This window comes from Sapajus apella, unplaced genomic scaffold (genome assembly GCF_009761245.1).
Source record: "Sapajus apella isolate SASKATOON/1434 unplaced genomic scaffold, GSC_monkey_1.0 scaffold66, whole genome shotgun sequence".
Lineage (NCBI taxonomy): Eukaryota > Metazoa > Chordata > Mammalia > Primates > Cebidae > Sapajus > Sapajus apella.
Genome location: NW_022437006.1, coordinates 3,463,353 through 3,485,394, shown reverse-complemented (window position 1 = coordinate 3,485,394; position 22,042 = coordinate 3,463,353). Strand labels below are relative to the sequence as shown.

The 22,042-nt window shown below is 34.1% G+C and overlaps 1 protein-coding gene across 14 annotated transcripts in view; it reads left to right on the top strand.

Annotated features, from left to right (window-relative positions):
* Nucleotides 1–22,042, top strand: part of KIF21A (kinesin family member 21A) — a 153,017-nt gene that overhangs the window by 111,010 nt on the left and 19,965 nt on the right. For 2 of the 14 annotated variants that reach the window (XM_032248319.1, XM_032248315.1), the window contains 15 exons: nt 388–456; nt 557–771; nt 907–1,060; nt 1,232–1,426; nt 1,863–1,964; nt 2,740–2,905; nt 3,385–3,405; nt 7,438–7,498; nt 7,873–7,927; nt 10,276–10,490; nt 13,695–13,802; nt 15,189–15,317; nt 17,417–17,455; nt 18,143–18,154; nt 21,749–21,885. In XM_032248319.1, coding sequence (XP_032104210.1) covers nt 388–456; nt 557–771; nt 907–1,060; nt 1,232–1,426; nt 1,863–1,964; nt 2,740–2,905; nt 3,385–3,405; nt 7,438–7,498; nt 7,873–7,927; nt 10,276–10,490; nt 13,695–13,802; nt 15,189–15,317; nt 17,417–17,455; nt 18,143–18,154; nt 21,749–21,885 — 1,678 coding nt within the window. Of the gene's footprint in view, nt 1–387; nt 457–556; nt 772–906; nt 1,061–1,231; nt 1,427–1,862; nt 1,965–2,739; nt 2,906–3,384; nt 3,406–7,437; nt 7,499–7,872; nt 7,928–10,275; nt 10,491–13,694; nt 13,803–15,188; nt 15,318–17,416; nt 17,456–18,139; nt 18,155–21,748; nt 21,886–22,042 lie in introns of all 14 variants that reach the window. The other 12 variants (XM_032248318.1, XM_032248314.1, XM_032248328.1 and 9 more) reach the window with 10 other exon arrangements.

Below are 22,042 nucleotides of genomic sequence, written 5' to 3'. Positions count from 1 at the left end.
ATATGACTCTATTGAAAATATTCTAAGCTTTCTTTCTTCCTGTTTGTGCCTCAAACAGCAACTGAAACAAAATGTCTAACAAAATTAAAGAAGAACATTTGTAAAGCATTTAGAAAAGTACTTGCACATAGTAAGCACCAAATGTATCAAATAATGAAAATACGTTAACACCGAGATAACCTTTTATTTTTTCTAAAAGGGATGGGGTATATATGTATTTATTTGTGTTTGTTGGAATAAAAAGCTGTACCTGTAGTAAAGCATACAAGTTTGTTAAGAATTCATAGTTTCCATGGTTGTGGGGAAATATATTCATGTAGGAATAGGAATAGGAAATATTGTATCTTTCACTTTACTCTTTCCACTTATTCAATTATTATATTATAGCATCAACTTAGACTTCTGGAAGCCCAAAAAAGAAACCAGGAAGTGGTTCTACGTCGCAAAACTGAAGAGGTACAGTAAGCAAGCTATTTGGAATAAACATTCTGACTTTGCGATAAATGATGTATTTATATAGACTGAGAGAATGAGTCAACCTCTGTTGCAATTTCAGGTTACAGCTCTTCGTCGGCAAGTAAGACCCATGTCAGATAAAGTGGCTGGGAAAGTTACTCGGAAGCTGAGTTCATCTGATGCCCCTGCTCTGGACATGGGTTCCAGTGTAGCTGCTGTTGAAACAGATGCATCAAGGACAGGAGCCCAGCAGAAAATGAGAATTCCTGCGGCGAGAGTCCAGGCCTTACCAACGTCTGCAACAAATGGAACTAGGTCTACATAAATCTGTTCCTAGTGATGTAATCTTTGTGGCCATTAATACTGAATGTTTGAATGGCTCATTATTTGGCAGTGCACAATTAAATAAGTGCATAAGTAATTATGTTTGTCTGTTTTATATGATTATAGGAAAAAATATCAGAGAAAAGGATTGACTGGCCGAGTGTTTATTTCCAAGACAGCTCGCATGAAGTGGCAGCTCCTTGAGCGCAGGGTCACAGACATCATCATGCAGAAGATGACCATTTCCAATATGGAGGCAGATATGAATAGACTCCTCAAGGTGTGGAAAATAGAGAGTAGATATGCTGTCCCTTAGCTGACTGTTAATTTCACTCTTCCAATTTTGTTCCCTGGGTAAATTTAACACTTACCAAGATTTTTTGGGTTTTGATTGTACTATGTATAAATAGATGAACATAATTTCTTAAAATCCAACCTGCTTTCTCAATAGCAACGGGAGGAACTCACAAAAAGACGAGAGAAACTTTCAAAAAGAAGGGAGAAGATAGTCAAGGAGAATGGAGAGGGAGATAAAAATGTGGCTAACATCAGTGAAGAGATGGAGTCATTGACTGCTAATATAGATTACATCAATGACAGTATTTCTGATTGTCAAGCCAACATAATGCAGATGGAAGAAGCAAAGGTTTGTAATTTTTTAAAAAAAGTGTAATGGCTTAATAAAATGTATTTTTGTATTGTTTTTCATTCAAAGCACTTTAAGGTTTTATATGAAGATGTTTTCTATTTACTGGTTTAATCTAATGCTTTGGTTTTACATGTATAGCACCCCCTGCTTGCTTTTCAGATTTCTCTGCTGCTTGTGTGATAATATTTGTTATTTATATATATAAAACACATGGGTCATTTTTACATCCTGTCTTGAATTCTTAACTCCTTACATGTGTCTTATCTTTTCAACTAAACTATATGTTTCTTGAGGTAGGGATCACGTATTGCACTGTTTTGAGCAGTCTCATTAGCTAACCCAATATCAGGAAATAAATACATGAATCAATAGGCTTTTGTCTTCTATTTTCAGCTCAAAGTGATGGTCATAATGTTATGCTGATTTTATACAGGAAGAAGGTGAGACATTAGATGTTACTGCAGTCATTAATGCCTGCACCCTTACAGAAGCCCGATACCTGCTAGATCACTTCCTGTCAATGGGCATCAATAAGGTAAGATATAACCACATTATTACTGAAAACCTAAGTTTTGACTAATTCATTGTAGTTTTATTTATCTTTCTGTAGTAACCCTTCACTTAGTAATAAGGAAGAAGATTCTTTGTAATTGGAAAGCATTTCTTTACCTTTCTTTCGAGTCAGGAAGAATGAGAAATATTTAGATCAATTTCATTAGTGTGTCACCTGTTATGCTTGTTTATTAGAACAGATAAACAACTTAAAGAAGAAATAATTCCCCATTTGCTTTAACAAGGGAAAAGTTAGGAAAAAATTCTCATGATGCAAACAAATTTGGTATCATAACTAGTTTAACATTGATTCTTTACAGATCAGAAGCAAATCAGAAAAGAAAAAGTAATTTAATCATTCTCTTGTTTTGACTGTAAATGCTCTAATTTGTCACCTGTAAGAAAACTCTGCCCAAATGTTGGAGGTGATAATGGTTTCTGACTCACTTTTTTTTTCCATGTTGGGACTGTTAGACTCTTTATGTTCTTACACCATCTCACTTAATTTTCACAATGTGCCAAGAGATAATTATTATCGATTTCATTTTGCATATGAGGAAGCTGAGAATACAGATGATAACATCTTGGACAGGTGAACTGGTCCATGATCACTAAGCCAGTTAGTGGAGGAGCTGGGATGAATCAAGGTCTATCTGATATCGAAGCCCATATATCATATTCAATTGCCATTTGATACAGGTCTTTGTGTGGTAGATCCTGTTTCGTATGACCTGAGATCATTTTTTGTTGTGTTTCAGGGTCTTCAGGCCGCCCAGAAAGAGGCTCAAATTAAAGTACTGGAAGGTCGACTCAAACAAACGGAAATAACCAGTGCTACCCAAAACCAACTCTTATTCCATATGTTGAAAGAGAAGGCAGAATTAAATCCTGAGCTAGATGCTTTACTAGGCCATGCTTTACAAGGTAATTTGCTCTTGATTTTAGTTAAATGAATGGCATGGTAGCTTTGCTTTTTGAACACGGTATAGTATATCCCTTTCACCTATGGCTTGGCTGAATAGATGCTATATTTACTCATGCTTTTAATAATTATTCTTTCATTAATTTGCATGGTACATTTTGGTGAGGTAATTATTGTCATTCCAATAAATGATTACCAACTAAAAATGACTTACTTAACCTTATTAAGTAATTAGTTTTTATGGGTAAAGAAGACCAAGCAAGTTTTCGAATTGGTTATCTAAATTACTTAAAATATTAACCAAGTTTCATTACTTTACTCTGTATCTCACTGCCTTAAAAATCAATGTATAAGTGTTTGCTATGGCATCTATTCTACATGTAAATGATACATAATCTTGTTTTATGTTGGAGTTTTTAACATTGGATCTGTTTTGATTGGAGTATTGCTTTTTGTTTCCTTTTTGCTATTATTTACACAGATCTAGATAGCGTACCATTAGGTAAGTATGTTTAGCTTTCTGTGTACCCTACAGCTGCATGAATTACTAATTGTTCATGTACACTAATTGTGGTACATCTTATTTAAAAAATTTTTATTGGTGGTCAACTGGTTTTTGCATGATCTTTTTTGAAATGTATTCATGATCACAAACATACTAAGTCTTTATCTTTATTAAACATTCCTGATTATAAAATCCTCAGGTGTTTAAAGAAGTATGCTTTTGTTAGTTGTCTCTTTTATTATTTGAGCTTCAGTTGTGGCTCCAGTTTCATAAAGAAAACTTTCTCTTTCTTATAGAAAAACATAAAATATATGTTCTGTTAAAATTTTTAAATGTATCCATTAATGTGCATCTATTGTTTTAACCTCATAAATAACTTTCTTCTGTATGTATCTTTGGTATATATACATTCTTATCTGTTTTATTTTTGTGAATTTAGGCACATACTTTTAAATATTGTAAACTGAACAAAACTATCCAAAGGATTTTACTTGAACAGGTTGAAGCAATATTGGTCAGGCTGTTCAAGTATCTGGAATTATAACTAGCATCCATTCCATGTGTTATCAAGCATGTTTCTTTGCCTCCTCCTTCCTCTGTCCTTCTCACTTTTCCTCTTCCTCTCTCTCTTCCCTCTCCTCCCCTGTCTGCCCTCCTCCTCTTCTTTTCTTCCTCCTCTTTTCTTTTCCTCCTCCTTCTTTCTTTCTTCCTCATCCTCCTCCTCTTTATCTTCCTTCTCCTTAATCTTTTTCCTCCTCCTCCTCCTCTTTGTTCTTCTTAGTGGCTCAATTCATAGTAATATATGCACTCTTTTAACTCGAAAGAGAAATTATTTGATGTCTTTATGTGCAGAAGAATATTAAATTGCTAATTTGATGAGCAGTGTTACTTTTTTCCAAGTCAAACAAATTTCAATTTTCTATAGCTTGAAGAAGGGTCAGAAGCAGAGAGTAGGAACTCACTCAGCTAATGTAACCTATGACTCATGGCAGAAATTTGCCCTAGGGATGGGGCTCTCTCTAGACCAAATGAGCTAAAGAAAAAGCATGAAATGAGAAAGCAATTAAATTTAAATCCGCAGAATATAGAAAGTCATAGGTACATTGCTTTAAAAATCATTTAGTTGTTCTCCAGTTTACCACAATCATTGGGCTGGATGCTAGGATTCAAAGATGAGTGAGATGCTGATCTTGTCCTTATGGTCTTGATTCCCTGCTAAGGAGGAGAGACTATGAACAGTTTATGATACATTGCAGTGAAGGCAATGATTGAGGTCTGTACAGTAGTGGGAGCACAGAGTGGAACCACCTAAGAAGAATGGAGGAGTTAATGAAGGCTTTCTGGAGGAGGTGACATTTGAGCTAAAACATAAGTGAGGAAAAAGAGGCAGGAAAAAGACAAAGTTGAATTGGGACCAGAGAGTTGCTCCAGGCAGAGCAGAGGGGCAGCAAAACTAAGGCATCAGAATTTAGCCATACTTTTGTGTGCATGAGACCTACAAACAGGCTGATGCTCCAGAGCAGCAAGTTCATGACATGGAATGATAGAACTTAAGGCTAGAAGATGAGCCAGGGCCAGTGCCCCATGCTCACAGGGTTGTATATTTTGTAGCCTTTAAAGAACATCCTGATTTTTCACTACCTGTGTTGGGATCCCTAAAGTCACCACTATCATCAGAGATTTGCTAGAAGACTCACAGGGCTTAGCATATGGTCGTATTCAGGACTAAGGTTTATGAGATCAATGTTCATAAGGGGGAAAGATACAGAGGGACTTTGGAGGAATCCATGTACAGGCATTCTTATCTCTCTATCTCCCATGAGAGATCACACAGAGTGCTTTCTTTCCTCAGAAAAAAAAAAAAGGCAGCAATATTTGTGCAGTATTTATACCTAGGAAAGTCCAGGAGATGCTCAGTGCCCAAGGGTTTTACTGGGGGTAGTGACATAAGTGCTTTCTGTCTGTCCAGACTTCCAGAAGGAAAGCAAGTGTTCAGCATAAGCCATATTATTTGCATGAAGTTTCTAGGGTACAGTGTGCCACTTTTATCGGTTAACAGTTGACTGAGGACACTCTGAGAGCTGTATTCAGATGTCAGCCAAAGTCCAATTTTCCAAGTAGGCCTTTCTAAGGACAGTAGTCTCAGGGCTGCAATGTTAACTTTTTAAATTTATAGCTAGTATACAGAAACCCTCTCTCTCTCTGTCTCTCTCTCTCTCTATGTGTGTGTGTATATATATATATATATATATATATACACACACACACATACACACACACACACATACATATACACACATATGTATACACATATATGTGTGTGTGTGTATATATATATATGTATAACTTTTTAAAAGAATAACTTTAAAGGGTAACTTTTAAAAATCCAACTATTTGGTTAACTTCCAGTGAAGTGAGACTGTGAAGCTTTACAATGATACAGATTAGCTTTAGGGCATTTGTGAGTTTTGTTTTGTCTTTGGCTTTAAAGCTACTATGATAAGAAAAGAAGCTAACCTTGGGCTAGAGTTGTATTCTCAGAGTTGAGAGTACAACAGCGAGTTGATGATGTGTCCTACTGCTCAGATAACCATAATGCTTCAGACCAAACTTGGTCCTGAAGAGGGTCTGAGTTGCTGACCGTCTGGGTGGGATCCTCTGTGCTCTGGTCAAGCTGGTTATGTCAAGACACCGTTATCTCTAAATAAGGCATATAGGCATAAGCAGGAGTTAAAAGCTTTTTACAAAGCAGTTGCATGATGTTTAATATTTAATTCCATCACACTCTGCAACAAAAATACTAGCACATCTTAGCCTGCTGTTAAAACCAATGGGAAAAACAGAGGCCAGGTTTATCATTTCTTTATAACATAATTTTCTATATTATTGACTAATTCAGTACCTTACTACTCAGTTATCCTTTCTGTGAAGCAAGTCCTTGAGCCTCCCTCTAATGGGATACATATTGCTTCAAAATCACCATTTTTTTCACTTCAGAAAGTAAACTTTTTGTGTGAGTCCTAGATATGATTCCATTTTAGATAATAGTACCAAATATTACTGAACAGTGAGAAAGGAGAGGAACATTTGTAGAGAGAGAGGAATTAATTGACTAATATTGCCATAGTCTAACTGTATTATATAAAATTAAATTAAAAGATGATGAATCCTATATATTTTTCATTAATATATATTGCTCTTAATTTTGTCTTTAGATTTATGGAATGATTTTATAATAAAATGTGTACATTAAAATAAACTGCACCTATGTTAGGGACTTGCTGGCATTTTAAGTAGTTTACTTTCTGTGGCTATTTTATTTACTGACTTCCTAACAGTTTTATATGTTTAATTCTTCTCCCTTTTCACTAGTCTGCTACAGTTGTTCTGAAATAGCAGTGGTTTATTTGTATTAGTTTACAGAGCTGTTGCATGCAAACCTATTGTTTTCGTTTTCTGTGTTCATGTGAATGAGCTGCATGCTGATGTGTCACTTCTGAACACCCTCATACACACTTCTCTCTTTCTACATGAAGGCAACATATAAAAATTAAAAACGGAAAAATATTTAGGTACATTGGCATAACTGATAAAATGTAACAGCTATATTTACACTTTATGTAGTATTCTTGGTTGGCTCAGTACATTAAAGGAAGCTCATGTAGCATTTACTTTATATTTTTTAACAGTAGATTTTTGTATGTTTGGATGGTACAGGATAGATACATGACTCTGCAATATACATATGTACCCATCTTGTTCAGAAGGATGTTATTCTTCTATAGTTTACCACTCAAAATCATGGTTTTCCTATTTGAACATGTTTTCCTCATCCTAGAACACACAATCCAAGGAGATTTTTTAGAAATACTTTTCTACAATTTTGTCTATTTAGTTCAGCTGCTAAAACCATCATGCCCATATTGAGATATTGAGCTGTTGTTTATTACAGCATATGGATTTCAGTCACCATTCAAACTGTAATGTGTGGATAATGCATATGTTTTACATATTTTTTTTTTTTTTTAGAAAATGTAGAGGATAGTACTGATGAGGATGCACCTTTAAACAGCCCAGGATCAGAAGGAAGGTAAGAAGGTCTTTGGAAACAATAAATTTGACTTCTTTACGTAATATTTTAAATACTTTAATCTTGTTGTATCCAACAATTACCATAAAACAGGAATAATTCTCAATCTATTGGCCTAGTGAATCGATAGCACTAGAAACAGTAAATAGAAACCAAGTTATGCTTAACCATCATAAATTTTAAAATAAAAATATTGACATATTTAAGGAACATAAATAAATTATTTTTACATTAATTCATTTTGACTTTAAATATTGTCTTTCTCTATTTCCCATAGAGATATAAATTTTTTATAGTTGTTGATGTAGAGGAGCTATAGCTTTCTATAGTAATTTTCCATTTAATCTTGCGCTTAATTATTTATTTGCATATAGTACACTGTCTTCAGATCTCATGAAGCTTTGTGGTGAAGTGAAACCTAAGAACAAGGTAAGGAGAACTAAAAGTATCAGGTAAACATGTTTTCCATTATTATTTGTTATCACTATTAAACACAGAAGTTCAGCTTTGACTTAATAGAGTACCACATGGATGTGATTTTACTATAGCTCTTCTTTATTTAGCTCTTTATTATATTTCCCTTTAAGTGGTAACTGAAAAAAAATTATGTTAAAAAAATTTCTCCTTGGTGGAAGTTGGACTTTACTGTAGTCTTATATTTTTCCCACTAGATAACATGATTATGGAGGGTGATTCTTAAGCTGCTGATTAACTAAATTGTAGACTCTGTAGTGGCATACAATATCAGTCATTTAGATTGGCAGGAGATTTTTGAAATTTTAGCATTCTAGTGTGTTTTTAAGTGTTACTTATTTGTTTAACTGTGTCTTGAGGTGGTTTTAATAATAATCCAATCTGTAATTATTATGTGTTAAAAATTTATGAAGCTCTGATGCATATTGTAGGGTTTTTAAAAATTACATAAATGATACATACTGCTAAATGTGTGATATACCTATAGTATCAGCTTGAGTGTAGTAGCATTTGATACTAGGTGATTTGACGAACAATCATATGATGTTTGAAAAAAAAGAATTCTTACAATGCTCATTAAATATTGTTGAGTGAATGGATGGAATCAGGACCTGAAATAATAATACTGTGCAATGGATAGTATATATCTAAGGTCCACAGTGGTTAATCAGATAATGTAAATGACTAATTTAGCTGGATATACAATAACGAATGGGTCATCGTTATGATTACCTGGAGAGTACATGCCCCGTCTAAAAGGAAATAGCCATTATCAAGTTTTGCTCATTTTTGCCTTGTGGGAATATGGGCCTAAGGCTACCAGATCCTTTTTTTTTTTTGAGGATAATTCTTAAATATGGATTTTTATGTAGATCTCTCAGATTTTAAAACCCTGGCCAAGCCAATCAAAAAACATCTCCAGGCTCTTTGAGCTACTCGCTTGGCGACCTGTGGTTTGTATTTTATTATTCTAAGAGTCTAAACAGAGGTTACCAAAACTCAAAGAAAACATTCTGCTATGGTTTGGATCTAGTACTAAGCAAAGGAGAGAATCTCTTAAGGTAAATGTTATCTTTCAGGCCATGAGAAAGCCTATTAAGTTATGTCGCTGTGGGACATTAGAGAGGTGTGAGGTGGTGGCCTAAAGGTCATCTCCTGAAAAAACCACCTGAGTTAAGAATTCCCAAGAAAAAATTCCTCTCTGCTCTAGGCTCTTGGCTGTGGAGAGAATTAAGAGTGTAAAAAATGGCTGTGAGGCTTTCTCTTTTTAAACATTTTCTAAAGTGCTACCTGCTACTCCTTTTGAACTGTTAAGATGCCTGAAAAGGATCTCATATTATTTCTTTTTCATTTATTGAAAAAAATGAAGTTGATTATATATTTTAAAATTGTATGTAACAGCACTGTGTTAAGAGCTGGGGCTACACAGATGAAAAAACAGGTTGGCTGCTTTCTAGAGGCTTATAATCTGGTAAACCACTTGCTTGATTATCTGTTAGTACTTTAGTGATATCAACAACTAACTGAGCAATAACTGGATAGTCACTTGGTTTTCAAGAGTAAGGAAAGGAATGCTTATAGTGAGTTTAGATTCTAAGACAATAACCTTTACTTGCCTCAGCAGGCTGCCCAAAGCTGATATTTGTTGGTGTTGTCTAGTGGACAGATTAAACATATATTTATATTTATGTTAAACATATATATTTATGTTTAACCTGTCCAATTAAGGCTCACAATAATTGAAAAAAATTGTATTAAAAAAAGAAATTAAGCATGGGGAAAAGCAGCATTTAGTTGAGCCTCCCTGCAGTTATCTTTTGGTTTTGGTTTAATGTCTTTCTTCTTTTTTTTTTTTTTTTGAGCTATATGTTGAGGGAGCTGGCTGCAAGTGACAGGAGAGCACAATAATGTTGGAGGCAGACTGCCTGGCTTTGAATCTGGCTTTGCCACTTACTAGCTGTATGATCTTGGACAAATTACTTAGCTGTTTTGTGCCTCAGTTTCTTCAATTGGGAATTGAGATAATGATATCACCTGTTTCCTGCTAATATAATAATGTGTTTAGAACAGTGCCTGGCAATATAAGTACAATACAAATGTTGGCTGTTATTTTGGCCTCTAAATGCTTTATCTAGCTATAGCTCTGGCTTGTCACTATCTCACATGCTATGTTTGACACACCTTCCAGGAAAGGACACACTAAATGTTTTTATCTATTTCAAACTAATATAAATCTCTGTTCCCTAATCATCTTCTATGCAAAAGTTTGCTCCTGATTGCTTTTCCTTCCATTCTTTGATTAGGCCCGAAGGAGAACCACCACTCAGATGGAATTGCTGTATGCAGATAGCAGTGAACTAGCTTCAGACACTAGTACAGGAGATGCCTCCTTGCCTGGCCCACTTACACCTGTTGCAGAAGGGCAAGAGATTGGAATGAATGCAGAGACAAGTGGTACTTCTGCTAGGGAAAAAGAGCTCTCTTCCCCACCTGGCTTACCTTCTAAGATAGGCAGCATGTAAGTTTGGCCCAGCTACACTAACTTCTTTTCTTTTGGCTTTTTAAAAAGAGTATGCATGTTGCTAATTTCTCATTTCTATTATTTAAAATTTATGTAAATATGATCCCTGGTTTTTCAAATAATTTGTTAGGTGTTGTCTCCCCTAATTTGTTAGAGAGTTGAAATCATTTAAGATGAGATGTCCTTTGTTGACTTGCTTTGTCTTTTCTCCAAGTTTTAGGATCATTCTTAAGGGTTACAATTTTTATAAGGGCTGAGTTATGAATTACAGACAATACTTATATAGAAACACCTAAATTAAAGTTATACCCATAAAACCATATATAATTATTATATATAAACAGAAAGTTTAGACTCTTAAATTTGCTCTAAATTACCTGTATCCTAGTTCTAAGAGCGCCGTCAGGATAGTAAATCTTTGTGACTCTTTTAAAGAAAAAAGCAAATACCAATTACAACTTTAATACATTTGGAACTTTCTTATTTTTTACCTTGAAGCACATTGTACATCTGGGATGAGTGTATGCCCCCGAAAATAATTTTATTGGTGTTATTAAAGATTGAAGGAGGAAATAGTCTCTTTCCTATGATAATCTGAACAAAAAACCTTCTATTCCAAATAAATCTTGCTTAGACTATCAGTGGCTCATGTCTGTAATCCCAGACTTTGGGATGCAAAGGTGGGTGGATCATGGGGTCAGGAGTTCAAGACTAGCCTGGCCAAGATGGTGAAACCCTGTCTCTACTAAAAATACAAAAATTAGCATAGCATGGTGGTAGGTGCCTCTAATCCCAGCTACTCGGGAGGCTGAGGCGGGAGAATTGCTTGAACCTGGGTGGCAGAGGTGGCAGTAAGTCGAGATTGCACCACTGCACTCCAGCCTGGGTGATAGAGTAGGACTCTTTCTCAGAAAAAAAAAAAAAAAAAAGAAGAATATTTTAATTATTATCTTGAGAACAAGGAAAGATTTCCCTACATAGTCCTGTGTGTGTGTGCATGTGTGTGTATGTGCATGTGTGTATTTTGATAGTTATTTTAATGTTAGATTAGTCATTCACTGGTGAAAATTTTTAATGGCATTGTTCAAACTAACTGTTACATGTGATCTAGCAGATAATTTATGGAATGAATATATCTCTGCACTCAGAAATATTGCCCCGCCCCCAAAAGTGGCACACACTTTATGAGTCTGTAAATAACACAGAATAACAAACTTTCCACCCTTGAATAGCTATTTCCCATAATATTCTTCATTTTATGAGTATATTTCTATTGTTTTCCATTGAGTAATCCCATCTGCTACCTTCTGTTCCAGAATTAATTTTAATGATGACAGAACTTTCTTGCATGTGCTTGAGGTGGCCTATGTATTTAACCATTGGATCTGCTGTTAGAGATTGCTAACCAGTATAGTTTATGGCTTCAGTGCTTTGGTGATAAGATGAGAATAGAAGAAATGCTTTTGGTGAAGGTAGTGATATAGAACTGAGGTCAGATGTTAGGAACTAGCATGTATTAGGTATTTAGTCTGTCAGATAAGTGACACTTTTGGAACTTCAGGACTAAATCTATGGCCTGGAATCCAGATTCAGGTAATCTTTTCTATTTGCCTTTCTACATTTAAAAAATGTATCCTTTATGACAGGTTGTGGAAAATATCTTTTGGCTTCTGTCTCTAACTTATTTTAAAGTTTTCATAAATTCACATGGTTATACTCATATATTTGCAATTCTTTACATATTGTGAGAGTTTGGTCACTCATTTGGTACTCTTATAAACCATTACTGTATAACTTTTACTCAAGTTATTATAATTTAAATGATGCAGAATTGCTAAAATGTGATTTCCTGGTTAGAAAAATCAAGCACACAAAAGCTAACTACATTTAGTTTTCACTTTTAGATAGGAGTCATGTAAACCCATTCTGGAAGACTTTCTGTTTAATACCTTAGTGTTTTTTTTTTCCCCCAAGACATTTTTGTTGTTGTTGTTGAGATGGAGTCTAGCTCTGTAGCCAGGCTGGAGTGCAGTGGCACAATCTCGGCTCACTGCAACCTCCACCTCCCAGGTTCAAGAGATTCTCCTGCCTCCACCGCAGCTGGGATTACAGGCATGTGCCACCACACCCACCTAATTTTTGTATTTTTAGTAGGGATGGCATTTCACCACGTAACCCGGGATGGTCTCGATCTCCTGACCTCATGATCTGCTCACCTCAGCCTCCCACAGTGCTTGGATTACAGGTGTGAGCCACTACGCCCAGCTGACTTTTTTTTTTTTTTTTTTTTTGAGATGGAGTCTCACTCTGTCGCCCAGGCTGGAGTGCAGTGCCATGATTTCAGCTCACAGCTGCCTCTGCCTCCTGGATTCAAGTGATTCTCCTGCCTCAACCTCCCAAGTAGCTGGGATTATAGGTGCCTGCTACCATACCAAGCTAATATTTGTATTTTTAGTAGAGACAAGGTTTCACCATGTTTTCCAGGCTGTTCTTGAACTCCTGACCTCAAGTGATCCGCCCACCTTGGTCTCCCAAAGTGCTGGGATTACAGGTGTGAGCCACCATGCCCGACCCAGCCTTTTAATTTTTTTAGTTAAAATTCATAACCACCATATGCAAAAATTATTTTCTTAAATTTTTAATTATAAGCAGCCATTTGACATTAAAAACATTTAAGGCAAGAATACTTTTACTACTAAAACATACATAGATACAAATTAAAGACTAGTTAAGTAAATTCATTATGTATTTTTTTATGTGTGTGATTACCTATAGGATTATTTTGTGATTGTGTCTCAATATTAATTCATTAAATCTCATTGTTTCTCATATTCTAATATTTTTCTTCATTCAAAACTATAATTTTTCTTCATCTGAAACAATTACCAGTGAAATTAAAACACATTTAAAATATTTGCTATAGCTATTTGGCAGTATATCATTGATATTTATATTCAAAGATAATAAGCTATGTATTTAATAAGATCACCAATTTAAAAATTATAGTTGTTGAGCTTCCATCAACTAAAAATAACTCATGTAACATTTTCCTGTCCTAGTTCTTTTTGTTTGTTTGTTTTCAAGTAATAATCTTTCTCAGGTTCCAGTTATTAACCTATTACAAATTTTAGATTCAATATGTACCAAAGTTATATGTGTAAATTTAGAATTAGGTAATTAATTAATCTTCTTTTACTTTAGTTCCAGGCAGTCATCTCTATCAGAGAAAAAAATTCCAGAGCCTTCTCCTGTAACAAGGAGAAAGGCATATGAGAAAGCAGAAAAATCAAAGGCCAAAGAACAAAAGCAGTAAGTGACTAATTTTTTTTTTTTTTTTTTTTACCTGCTAGACTATTAAATGCCTGCTGCACTTAGATGCTAAAGACAATCATGAGATTATTTTCCAGATTTAGGCTGGCGCTGTGGTTATGACTATTTGACTAATCAAAAGACAGTCAAGTCAGCTTTTGGCTTGGTTCAGTGGTCTAATTTTCTTGGTCATACACATACTTGTAAAAATATTTGAGCACTTGTCGCTGATCACTTGTTCACTTACTTATTTTCCGGTTATTTGTGTATATCATTTTAATAGTTAATATATACTTGAGGTAAAGCTTATTAAGTCTATATTTCAGATAGTCTTCTATTAACAGAAAAATTTAGAATTAATTTTGACTGTCATTGCAATGTCAGCTAAAACTGACATTGACCCTGCTCTTTAGAGTGTCTGACAGAAAAACTAGCATTAATCATAGGGTGTGTTATTGTGCCATTTTCTTGCTGCTTTCACATGTTTAAATTGTTTGTATTATCCTCAATTGTTTCTTTTGTGTGTTTCGTGAGGGTTAGTTTATTTAGCAATACATAATATACTCTCTGATGATCCACTGAACTGGGCATTTACAAATTGCAACATGACAGCATGCACAAATTGACTGAATTAGAACCACTGTTACCCTGCAGATCTCAGATGTGTCCGTGAGGGAAAGTGTTTATGTGAATTAACATTAAAATATTAATTAAGTGAATTACTTTAATTTCTTTAACATAAAAATAATGTGAATATATATGAAAAGAAGTGTTTATTTTCTGTGCTTAAATGGACAATTCTATACCATCCACTACCCTGTGCCAAGAAGCTCACTCTCTCTTTTGACCACGGGTTTAGCTGACTTGAATGTCATAGAAATTATCCTTCTTATCATCCTTGCTTCCTGTACTTAAAGACGTAATTTGCCTGTTTCTACTGAATTGAATCTCTCAAGAATAATTGGGAAATGGGGATGGAGCACTTAAGTAATTTAAAAATAGGTGAATGAATCAACTGAATAAGCAAACTTCTTGTAAGCTCTCTGGATATCTTTCCTCATCTGTAAAGTGAGCAACTTGCTCTTGACTCTAAAATTGTATATAATTTTAAATGTGACTTGCTTTATTTTTATACTGACTTCAGATTTCAGCAGACAGAACTGTCTCTTTAGTGCCATCTTGTGGTCATTGTAACAAAATCCAGTGAAAAGAAATTTTAAAAATTGTTTCGTGTACATTTTATCTTACAAAAAAGGAAGAAAGAAAGGAAAGAAGGCGTTCTCTAACAAAAAGCTTTTTTTAATTTAAAGAGCATGTTTCTTATAACTTTTCTAACAAATCATAACCAATTAAAGCCACCTACTTAATGTTGTTTTTTTCTTGTAGCTCAGATTCTGGAACTTCAGAGGCTAGTCTTTCACCTCCTCCTTCCCCACCAAGCCGGCCCCGTAATGAACTGAATGTTTTTAATCGTCTTACTGTTTCTCAGGGAAACACATCAGTTCAGCAGGATAAGTAAGTCATTACGGAAAAGAGCCCCAGTTATTCATACAATATTCTGAACCTTTCAATACAGTCTGTAGAAAACATGTAGTCATCTCTGTGTAGGAGATGGAGCCTGACTTGTGAACTCTTGCAATATTTTATGCATCTTTCCAATGGGAAAGGAACCGTACAGCCAAAATTAGAGAAAATTATTTTCCTGCTGAACATTATTCCCTGTTGTAGATTTGTGTTGCTATACCTTCAGCACTTGTCTTCCCTTTTCTTTTACAAGTAAATTAGAACTGAAAAATCTTTGAAGCCACTTGATGTTTAAATTTTGGGGAATTCTTCAGCTTCTGTGAGCCCACAAAAGCTTCTAATCCAGTTAGTCTGAGTTGAAAAAGGGCAAATTACTTTAATTTTGGAGGATATAACAGTTTACCGAGACCACTGCTACACGTGCAACGTTATTGTCATCTGATTGTTCTAAACAAGTTCACCCCCAAATTTCAGTAACTGTGTTCTTGGACTAAAAAATTACCTTTACGTATGGAGAGAGTAGGACTGGAGCAGGTTTCAGGGTTGGAGAAGTTGGAGGGATGTGGAAAATGTAATTTTCATCAAATTTGAAATGACGAAATATCCACACATTGAGCCAGAATCTCTCTTGCAAGAATGCCATACTAAAATTACTGCCATAAGGTATTTATTAACTCTGACTTGTCTGCTTGGACTTTGAACGATAACAATTGTTTTCTGCTATTACCACCCTGTATATATCAATAATCTCTAAAATTTATAGGATGCCATTTAAGATCTGTCTGTCTGGCATGTTTAGATCATTTTAAATGGCTCTATAAACTTAGAGAATCATCCCATAATTTTTAAAGAATTATAAATATTCTTAATTTATGGATAATTCTTTTATTTATGGATCTTTCATTAGATTTTAATATGGTTTAATTAGTAGATGACATGTTCTTTAAATCGATGTAGGTAGGTAAATATTTTCATGTGTTATTAAACAAAATACCTTTAACATTGTCAAATTATTTCTGTCATTAATTGAGAAAAGTTGAAGAACATTAGGAATATCTTTGGGAAATCAAATTTCACTAGTTATACACAGAGTTACTAAATTTATGTCTACATTGCCTTCACAGTCAGAACATTTTCTGTCAGTCTTTTGATAATCTTGACAATCTAATCAGAGTTCTATATTTTTTACTGAAATATTTTATGAGCTTCCAATAATTTGACTCTGTTGTCATCTCTGTAAACTAACATGTAGAATAATTGACTACTCTACACTTTCAAAAACTTGCCTACCCTTTACATTACTTTCTCTGGGGCTCCTTTTGAGACTACCGTATTGTACTAGCAAGACGCAGATCCCACATATTGTTTCTGGTTTTGTTCTTTGCCAACACTCATCGTATCCTCATTCTCCCCAAGCCTCTTGTACAATCTAAATAGCTTTTCATAATAACTAGACTCACTGTAGTCTTGGAGGCCTCAAGGTAGGGCTAAAAGGAGTGACTTCTCTATTTTAAAAGCCCACTAAAGTCCCCCGCTGTTACTAAGATGCTCCCTAGTCAAAAGAACTCAGTGTTTTTGAGATAAGTTAAAACAAAAGGTTATTAAATTTTGAGTGACTTGCTTTCTATACAAAAATACAATCTATTTGTGTTACTTCAACATTAGAGTCTATATCTAAAGTAATAATTATCACAATGAATAAAATTGATCAATAATTACTGAAATGGGAAAATTTTTCCAGGACTAGTCAAATTAAATGGGGCATATCTTAAAGTCCTGTATCTCATGTACTTGATATTTGTTCTTCTCCAAGGCCTAAATTTTAGAAGTGAGGATCGATTCTGTATATCAGTATTAGAAAATTTTAGTCCCTAAAGTCATGCTAGAAGACATAAATACCAAGCTTTTTACATAACTTAGCTATACTTAAACAGACTAATATCCAGTGCAAATAGATAAGCAGGGCACTATGAAGGAAATGTTTGCTATATATCTGTTATTCATGCTGTTGATTTTGAGTCCAAAGTCAGTGTCCTTACCTGTTGACATCTGTATTCTTTCTCCTCATAATTCTAACTCTTTCACTGTAGGTCTGATGAAAGTGACTCCTCTCTGTCGGAGGTACACAGGTACTTTCTTTCCTGCCTTTCCTACATTCTGGAATTTCATTGATATTCTAAAGTGCCTTCCTAGAAATTCTAAGCAAGTCTCATTTTTGTTGCATGCATCATTTGTTGTAAATCGTATAAATGCACTAATATTTCTAAACATGATAGTTTTAATACATTTTTGTGATCACACCTTACAGATAAAGTAATGGTATTTTTTCGTATGATAGCTTAAAAATTGTGATACCTATTTTCTGTCTGTAATCTAAGTCTTTTCTTTAAAAGAAATCAAGTTTTATGAATATTGATATCAAGAAAATTTCTTATCCTCAGTGATTAGGTATTTCTAATGCCTCAAAGTGTGTGAGGTAAATAAGGTATTTTTTCTTGTTGGTTTAGCAATTTTAAGTAAAAAGATTATATGATTAAAAATAAAAGTATGCTAGAGGAAAAAAAGGATACAATTGTACCCCAAATTAAAAAGAACAAGAAATAAACACTAAAGAAGCATTTTTTAAAATGAATGTTTCTAAGAATAGGTACAACTTTCAAAATAACTGTTACTTTTTTTCATGTGATGGATTTTTCTGGGAGTTCTTAACTTCTCTTTCTCTTTCTGTCTCATTCCCTTTCACCATGATCATTTTGTGTCGTCCCCCTTTGCACTTGTTTTCCTTGTTTTATGGCCATTTTGCTGATCATCAGCAGATCCTCCAGAAGGTAGGCAGAGGAATGGAAAGGAAATTAATTTCATTCCCAGTATCATAAGACCTTACAGGTTTGCATGGAACAAAAATAAGTGTTTATTTTTTTTTTCTCCTTCAGATTAAGTCTGTTGTACAAATTTTCCATATTTAAACTTAAACTCTTTTAAAGTTGATTTTCTATTCCAAAATGTGAATAGATTAATTCTAATAGAGAAATAAATACCATGGCTGTCTGTTTCTATTATCTTTGGTAACTAATATAAAATATTAATCCTAATATTCTGAATAAGAACATTATAAAGTATCTAATTAATAAAACACTATATTTAATATTGAGATTTATTTCTCAAAAGACTGAGTAACCAATGACATATAAAATACGTAAAAATGAAAAGAGGGCATTCTGCTCTCCAGGAAATAACTGTGCCTATATAAGTCATTGGGGCAAATATTTACTGAGTATTTCATGATAGTATAACCTTTGACATGGCAGAATTGTGTTGGATGTTACATCATCGGGGAAACATTTAATAGATTCCTAGAATAAAGCTTGTAATCTGAAGGAAAGAAACCTTTGGAGCCACATTATCACTTATTTGAGGGTGCTGTTTAGCTCTTTTCTTAAGAAAATTTGTCATTAAATGTACTTTGAAAATAGCTCTTAAGCTGTTAACATGAATTGTTTTCTTGGCAATCAGCTTTTTGATCTATACATACATATATATTTTCTGTTTGAGAATTAATAGTGGCAACCTACTATTCTTTAGAATCACACTTTTTCAATATTTGAAGCAATATTTGTAAATTTGATGACTTCAATTCATATCTATGAACTTTAGGGCATCAAAATTTCAAGATGGCAGATTCAGACTTTTGAGCAGGTTTTGCTCCAATTTCAATTTTAATCTGCTTAAATTGTTAGATTACAAATTACTGAGCATTAGTTTCAATAATCTCAAATTGACACATGTATACAAATCATGGCATCAGATTTTATAATTATATATCCAGAGAGAATAGTTCTTTATATCTTTATATACCTCCTTTAAATTTCCATTCATTAGTCTTTCATTAGCTATTTTTCCCCTTACCAGAATTAATTTTATATATCTTTTTGTTTATATATGATAGCTCTTTAAATATTCAGCCCTTTTAAACTATACTATTTTATCCTCTCTCCAGTAAATGTTCTTTTATCAGCTCAATAGTTTCATCCTCTGTTCCTTATATAATATAGTCTACAAGATCCTTCATTCTGCATCTACTGTTTTGTAAAGGCTCCAATTTTTCAATGTTCTTCTTAAAATGGGACATCTAAAACTACACCTCATTCCATATATGTCCTATGTAGAATGCAGTAGGTCTATTGCTGTCTTTCTCCTGAAATATTTATTTCTATTAAACAAATCATCGATAGGAGTAGGCATATAGAATAAATGAATTTTGTTTCAGTGATTTTTTTAGGCAATATAATGTCTAGCTCTTTAGTATATCCATTTAATAGGCATGCCACTTCTCTTTAGGGCTAGGGAAAGATTGACTGGATACTAAAGATCTTCAAGATCAGCAGTGACCTTGACTCTTCAGGTGTGACTCTTCAACTACCTGTGGAAATACTTTAATAGTTCTGTCCACAAGGATGTTAAAGGATATCACTGTCCACAAGGATATCATTTAAAAGTCTTATCGTGTGGGCTTTATTAGAGTCAACATATATTGTGAATATGACATTCCCTTAAATTGCTATCTATTAACCCTACAAAAAACTTTCCCCACGAGATTGATGAGCCCAGATTATGTTTTGTTGGTGAGCGTTTATTTTTAAGTAGATAATGATTTATTCTTCTGTGAGACTCAGCAAGAAGTTTTACCCATCTGTAATTTCTGATTCCACTTTTTTCCTGCTTTTTGGAAGATCATGTGTACATGTTTTATCCCTTTTATTGATCTTTGTGATTTCTTAAAATACTGACAAGAATTTTGCCTCCACAATGGTATATACTTTCAAAACCTATGATATAATGATTTTAAAACAGACATACTTGAATTTATTAACTAAATCTCCATTGTCAGCTCTAACTTACTTTGGGCTCACATTTCTTAATCATTTCTGCTCCCTTGCATCTCAAAGGATATTGTTTTTCATTACAAAGATGGAAACAAAACAGTTTTCCTTTATCCCTGTATTTGTCCTAATATTATGCCATTTGTCTCATATAATGGACATAATTCAATATAACTTTTCTTTCTGCTTTGAGCGAAGGTACATTTGACTATTTGTCACGTCTTAATTCATTATCATCTTTAGCCTCCCCAACACCATGATTTTAATTGAGATCCTATCTTAAACTCCTTTGGGAGAGGGACAATGTTTTGATAATCTTTATATTTCCGTAGTGCGTAGCCCAGTATCATAAAGCAGAAACTACAGAAATATCAAATTTATGAGAAAGCTCCCTAAGACCTTCATTGTTTTTAATTTTTTTCATTTTTGATTTTTGCAGGTACATAGTAAATATACATTTATGGGGTAAATGAGATGTTTGGATACAGGCATGCAATGGACAATAATCATATTGTGGAGACTGGGATATCCATCCCCTCAAGCAATTATTCTTTCTGTTACAAACAATCCAATTACACTCTTTTAGTAGTTTTAAAATGTGCAATTATTGACTATAATCACTCTTTGAGGCTATCAAGTAGTAGGTTATACTTATTCTTTCTACTAGTTTTGAACCCATTAAACATCTCCACCTCTCCCAACCCTGACTACCTACCCAGCCTATGGTAACCATCCTTCTACTCTCTATGCCCATGAGTTCAGTCATTTGATTTTTAGATCCCATAAATAAGTGAAAATATGCAATGTTTCTCTTTCTGTGCCTGGCTTATTTCACTTAACACAAAGACTCCAGTTCTATTTGTGTTGTTGCAAATGATATACTCTCATTCTTTTTTATGGGTGAATAGTACTCCATTGTGTGTATGTACCAAATTTTCTTTATCCATTCAATGTTATTTTAAATTCTCATTCTTTTAAATTTTTCTTTGAGATTGTCAGTTTTTTTCTTTAAGCTTTTGATCTTTCTACCCATTGTCCCTTTAGAATTTCTGTTCACGCAATTATTCCTATTTTTTCTTTAATTTTTGTTTGAAATCTGCTTTCCTAGTATTTTAGGTGACATATATGTTATACTTTCTTCAGCATGTTCTTTTGCACCCCAGCTTGACATGGAACTATGTCTTCCTGTTACTTGTCATTTCTGCTTCTTCCTTATTTGTCAGAATTCAGTACACTCAAATAATTCCCAATGTTGCTTCATTAAACCTTAGAGAGATGAAATTGTTAATAAGAAAGTCTAGACGTATTATAGTCTCTGCTCTTTGCAGAATGCAGCTGTTAGCAACTGCCTGATTAGTTGATATACTCCATCGCTGTTACTGTTTCACGCTTTGTCCTTCTGCTTAAAACAGAGCAGTCTGGATTTTATTACTAATTACTTATAAAGACTTCTTAAAGTTAAAAAAAAAAAAAACTAGTCTCATGATATAGCCTCATGATATTGAAGTGAGTCTTGGTTTGTTTGTTTTTTCCCCACCTTAGGGGCATAATCAACCCATTTCCTGCTTCAAAAGGAATCAGAGCTTTTCCACTTCAGTGTATTCACATAGCTGAAGGGCATACGAAAGCTGTGCTCTGTGTGGACTCTACTGATGATCTCCTCTTCACTGGATCAAAAGGTGCTAGTAGTGATCTAATGCAGATACTTAATAGCTTTTTTAAAAAGATTAAATTTTTTTTTTTTTTTTTTTTTTTTTTAGACGGGGTTTTCCTTTTTTTTCCCGGGGTGGGGTGCAATGGGCGCGGCTCCGCCCAACCCCAACCCCCGCCCCCTGG